Raw genomic sequence first — 6,347 nt, forward strand, 5'->3', positions numbered from 1 at the left:
TAAGAATTGTAGCCCTTGAAATTAGCTTTCCAATGCCGTCAAAATCACCTAATTCGGAGTTCGTATAAGAGAGATATCCTCGAAATGGTGGACACTGTCAAAGCTGTGGCGAGATTCCTTCTTCCAATTTGATTTGTTTCCTTATTTGCAACTTTTTCCTTTCTTTTTAATATTTTTTCCTTCATGGACACCTAATTCTCGTTTTTCACCTATAAAACACAAAATCAATCAATTAAAGCACAAATATAATTAAATCTAAACAAAAGATCCACGTAAAGTAAACGTATTGAGTGTAAAATCTACACTCAACAATAAGGATGAACGTGAAAAAAGATTCATAGTCAGTTGGTGATTGTAATTACACCTAAACAAGGAGTTTTTTTGTAATTTGAGATTACTTCATAATTTAACCCTATTTTCTTTTGACCAAATAACCCATATCTCTCTTTGATGCTACATCTAGTGTATTACCATAGATAGTTTTTCATTTTTATTTAAATATGTATATACATGTCATATGGATGTGTATAACATATATATATATATATATATATATTATATATATATATATATATATATATATATATATATATATATATATATATATGAATTTATACGCGTGTATGGAAAATTACGATATTGGCAAGTTACAAAATGAAAATTGCCTTTTTAATTAGTACTCCAACCCTGCTGTCGCTATAACTTTGCGATAGTCGATACTCAATACACAACGTGCTTTCGAGATTTGAAAAGTCTTTTGACAATGAACCACGAAAATGACCTGTTTCTTTAATTGTCAGTAGTGCAATACCAAATCATACAATGTGAAAGCAAAAACACATAACGTTGAATTGCTATCTAATTTTAATGGCTAATAAATTAAGCAATTCGAAGACAAATGAAAACGCACGAGCTTTAAACGTAAATGCAGACAGACACGCTGCTGGTAAGAAAATTTGTGGTTATAGATATCAGTAAAAAATATATGAAGACTGGACCAATTAGCAACAAAAGGACGTATCCTGTACATATTCAAGAGTCTGATGCGCAAGTAAAATGAACAAAGTCCAGCATTGCAAAACAGCCATCTTATGCAAATGGTTAACCCATCTTCGTAGTTTCAGATGCATGTAATTTATATGAAAACATTGACCAAGACAAAGAAAGAATTCCCATTCTCAGCATCAGAGTCGAGTAGAAACTCAAGCTTCCAAGTTCTCTTTCACGACCACATCTTGCAAGAAGTTTCCGAGCAGCCTCTGATCAAGAACCATGTTGGGTATCTGCACACCAATTTTATATCAACAACAAAAAGAAATAATAAATAAATAAATGAAATATGGTGGGGGGAGAGAGAGAGAGAGAGAGAGAGAGAGAGAGAGAGAGAGGGGGGGGTAAGAAAATGGACACTTACCTTGTTGCCGAAATATATCTTGGACTTGTTGGCAATAGCTTCAATAAACCTGAGTTCCAAGTACTGAGGAGTAAGCTTCAACTTGTTTGCTTCTGCTTCTTTCATTGTGCTAGAGAATGTACATTGTAGAAGAACGTAAGGGTAAGCTCATTCTCTATTTAGAAATAACAAATATCTATTTTTAACTTGTTATTTCCTGGTAAATTGATCTTATATTAATTACTTCAGCTCATAATTTTGATATAATGGTGAATATCTTAACTGATTAACAGGTGATATCTCCAAATTAACTGATAAGTAATATAGACAGGCCATTTATTTTCTCGGGATACTGTTTAAACAATTATATTGCTCATTATATGACTACTTGTATACTGCATAAATCAGCAATATCTAAACCATGTTTGTTTATCTGATAGTTCAATTCTAAAGTATACTCAGAGAAAAGTGATGGAAAAGAAGCCAAGAGGCTTACCGGTAATAGTCAGCATCAGCCAAACTCTTTTCACGAGCCAAGTACATTGTATTAGAAATTTCCGCTTCTTTCCTCAAACTGTCTTTCTCCGTCAACTTCTGTTCCATTTGGATCTTACTAACATAAGCATTTTTTTCAGCTTCACTTATAGCAATTTTTTTCTTGGTTTCAGCTTCCTTCTCGGAAACTCTCTGTTTCTCTTCTGCAATCAACACCTGTTATCAAATAGTCCATTCAGCTCGTTACAAAGTAAGTAAGCAGCTGCAAAAGCTAATTTATAAACTATCTTGTATTATCCATATTCAATTAGACACTCATAGTTGAAAGAACAGGATCTAGGGTTTCAGTGAAGAGAATCAAAATACACATGAATGGCCTAAGACCCAACATAAGAATCTAAAGATATACCTTGGTGCGCTCCTCTTCCATTTGTTCAAAATTCCGCCTTACACTTTCAGGAATGGATGGCTTTGTAACACGCACACTAATAATTTCAATACCTGGAGCATAACGCGTGCAGTCCGCCTGAAGAGCATCTTTCATTTTTTCATCAATCTGAAAATTTTGAAGGTAGTTCAATATTAAGATAAGCATCAGATAGAAGAATATTATTTCAAACAGTCTACAAAAGGTCAGCTAGTCCAATATTGCAAAGTCAATTCACGACAGTGACGTTAGATCGAAAGATCTCTAATTGGACAAGGAGGATGGGGTTAAGTTAAATAATACTTATTCAAATACTGATGTTCAACGAGTTACCTGATCGAACATATCGATATAAACTTGCTGAAGGGAATGAGCACTACAGAACTGATTAATCTCATGATGGATCTTGTCGTATATCCATGTGTCGTCATATTTAACACCATAGTCGCGCAATGTGTCATATACGTAGTCCTTGTGAAGACGATTAACAACCTGAAGTATGCATGCTATTAACGTATGCATTGACCAACCAAATACAAGACATATGTAGTAAACTTGTTAAGATGAGAAATATTACTTCGATCTTCGCAAAATTAATCATAACACCTCCTTTAGTTCCACAAGGAATATTCCTCACCTGCAAATCAAAATGACACGATCATAGTGGTCAGTAACAACTCCGGAGTTTTAGAATATTTCATGTCAAATTGTCCACACAAAGAAAATGTGCGGGTCACAAGTGGAGACAGGTGGAGAATACACACACACACACACACATTAATATGTCAGAGAAAGAGAGATTCCTACCAAATCTGTCTGTAAAGTGACTTGAATAGGCTCAAAGTAAGTTATCAGGGGCAATTTCAAATGGAAACCTTCAGTCAAAGACGCGTAAAGGAAAAAGGGAAAAGAGCTTAGTTGGATTAGTTGCAGTCTAAAGATATTAAATGATGAAAGGGCACCATAAATGCATAGCTAATGCGATATTTACGTGCATAAATATACCTGGATCTGTGTTCACATTGAGAAGTGCACCTCCTCTCCAGTAAACCCCAACATGACCTTCAGGGACTTGATGCAAAATAGACATATTCTGGCCGAAAATTGATAACGTAGGAAGTATAATCTGCATATAATTTGGTTGAAATTATCCCGCAGGCCGAAATTATCACATGCTAAATTCAATGTCACATGTTAGATTTTGATTTTCTCAATCACATTCTTCCTCTCCATCCAAACGGAGAGGACGGTCAAATTAATTAGGAATCAGAAATAATAGAATATTTATAATTTTAAACTAGCTTATTGAAAAAACAGGACATTTCTTCTCCATAAACAGCAATACAAGCAAATTGCAGGCATACAAGTATCACAAGATAATCCAGATTTGGTAGTGAACTACAACATCTACATTTAACTAATCGTAAATTTCACGGATCTCAACCTAGCATATGCAAACATCATTAGTTTGAAAATGTTGTGTACTGTGTAGTAAGTTTTTTACAGCAATTTTGATTTATCATCATCTATCTATCTGTAATCTTCAAATTTCAATTTCAATAGATGTAAGGAATCTAACCTAATCAAAATAAAAAAAATTAGCAATTACCGCGCTTATAGATAATACATTCCACAAAATAAAGAGAAGTCAACCAACAAAAATACCACGATCGTCAATCAGACTAAACAAGTCAGGTTCACAAGTTTCTACGAGATTCCTTAATCAAACGCAAACTGTATTTCCAGTACGGCAGAATTACGAACAATGAACAGGGATATGCGTTTTTATCTTACCACCACGGCAATAGCGAGAAGCGCGAATAGAGCAGCGAAAATGGCGGTGTAATCCACGCCTCCGTCTGCCGGTCTTCGTGGCGGCGGAGCCGCCGCCGGTCTGTAGGGCTGCTGTCCGTCCATGTTGAGAAGGCGCAGTTGGGGTTTGGGGAACTCGCTTTCTCTCTAATGGCGTCTGATAATTAATGTTTGTAATTTCAGTGACTCAGTAAACTCTGTTGCTTTATACTAATACTAACTCATTAATTTAATTAAATTAAACAATTGGTAAGAATAATATTGCGTATATATATTATTTAATGTTAATATCTCTAATAATAATTCGATAAATTTTATTAGATGTAATCCATCTGTTTCAAAATAAATATTATTGTGGACATTGAGAATTTTTTTTCAATGAGATTATATTGTGTGACGATCATAAAGAGATGTAATGATAATATTTTGGAACAGTTTATTTTTATTCTAATTAAAGTCTACAAATGTATATATATATTTAATTTTTTTTTTTGTACATTTATGTGAATATTTAAAAGGAAACAATTCAAGGTGACGAGTGATGCACCACTAACATCAACGTGGCATAAATTTAAAAATGCAAGATGTAATTTAAAAAAAATATATATTAACAAGTAAGATGTGATTATTGGTTGATGGTGCTAAATAATTAACCCGACATATATAAATACGTTACTTGACAATTCAAAATTTGTACTCAGTATATATATATATATATATATATATATATATATATATATATATATATATATATATATATATATATATATATATATATATATATATATATATATATATATATTAATAAATTCATTACAAGGGGAAGGGGAAGTAGGGGAGGGGGACTCGAATTGATTTGGTCTGTAGGTCTTCGTCTTCCTCAAGCCAGCTCCGTCCGTACTCCGGTGAATAAACCTACAACGCCGGGAGGGGTTCCCGGCGGGAAAACTCCGACGATCAAGTCAGTGATCGGAATAGAGGAAAAACGTGTATGCAATGTAACAGTGATTAATGTAAAACTCTCGTGTGTGTGTGTGTGTTGATTCTCTTATTTATAGATGAGGAAAGCTTGGCCTTCAAGGCTTTCCTTTTTTAGGGTTTCTCTTTTCCCCCAAGTCATGTATCTTGGGCCTGTATTGTCTTGGGCTCGCCTTACCTCGTCTTGGTATTGGGCTAGCGAGTTAAGGTACTCCCACGCAGTTCCGAGGTTCGCGCCATACGACGACTTCGCTCAAAGGGCCGAGCTAAGGCATCATGGGTTCTTCATTATGGGCCTATCATATTGGGCTTACCCTAATGGGCTTATGTTTATTTGTTATTTGTCAAACTAGTCCATATCAACTACTCCCCCCTACTCCTTATTTATAAAACAAGTCGGTTTTTTTCTTTACCTCGTTTTATAAGTACGGAGTATGAGGCATTAGTTCGCACTTCGATTTAGATTTACGTCGGCGTACACAGCCTCTCGTCCTTTCCCTTTCATTAATTGTTCTGACACCCCGCGTGGTTGGTTCAGGTTCCCTAGGTCATCATGAGAAGATTTCCATCAACGTTTTTCGCGCTAGGTTCGAGGTAATCTGCATTAAATCTTGTCCGTTCGGGTGGGCGGTTATGATTGATTTTTTCTCTTTCCTAGGTCATTACTAGGGGAGTCCAATCGACACCTCTTGCGCCGAATTCGAGGCGACCTACTTTGAATCTCGCCCGTCCGAATGAACGGTTGTGATCAGAGTTTCCACTTTTCCTCCTCCTATAAGTATCTGACTTCCACGAATTTTCAGAATTTTTTCCTCTTCTTCACCTCTACGCTCTCCCTATCCTTGTTTTCCTCCGGCGACTTTGCTTCTCGAGAACCAAGTTCTTTCCTATCCGTGCTTGTTTCCTTCTTCGACAAAGGTACTCCCCTTTTCACCCTACTTTTTACTATTCTTAGCCTATGTCTTCCAATTCTCCCGACCCTTTTGGTCAAAAAATGCCCTCCAGAGAGGGAGATGAACACCCTACCCTTACTCTTTCTTCTTCATCGGAAGAAGGGCCCTATTTTTCCCCTTCGGGTAAATTACTGAAAAAACCGAAGAGAAAAAGAAGAGATGACGTTTTGTCTTCCGCAAGGAGCGGCTCTCCTTCGCTGTCTGAGGGACGCGATTTAGACGACCAGTGGGGGCCCAGCACTTTAAGCGAGGTAGATTTAGACAATTTAGTTCGCGATATAGGCCTTCC

At 36.0% G+C, this 6,347-nt stretch overlaps 1 protein-coding gene across 1 annotated transcript; it reads right to left on the reverse strand.

Moving 5' to 3' along the window:
- Positions 1–947: 947 nt before the first annotated feature.
- Positions 948–4,471, reverse strand: LOC105967595 (SPFH/Band 7/PHB domain-containing membrane-associated protein family). Its single transcript, XM_088826379.1, has 9 exons — positions 4,110–4,471; positions 3,321–3,441; positions 3,123–3,190; positions 2,893–2,952; positions 2,649–2,807; positions 2,298–2,444; positions 1,890–2,104; positions 1,415–1,523; positions 948–1,283 (listed from the first exon to the last, which is right to left on the reverse strand). The coding sequence occupies exons 1-9, from the start codon at positions 4,230–4,232 to the stop codon at positions 1,203–1,205; spliced, it is 1,083 nt and encodes a 360-aa protein (XP_088682505.1). The 5' UTR covers positions 4,233–4,471; the 3' UTR covers positions 948–1,202.
- Positions 4,472–6,347: the final 1,876 nt, after the last annotated feature.

This window comes from Erythranthe guttata, chromosome 12, assembly GCF_056151865.1.
Source record: "Erythranthe guttata isolate IM_541 chromosome 12, IM_541, whole genome shotgun sequence".
NCBI classification, from domain to species: Eukaryota; Viridiplantae; Streptophyta; class Magnoliopsida; order Lamiales; family Phrymaceae; genus Erythranthe; species Erythranthe guttata.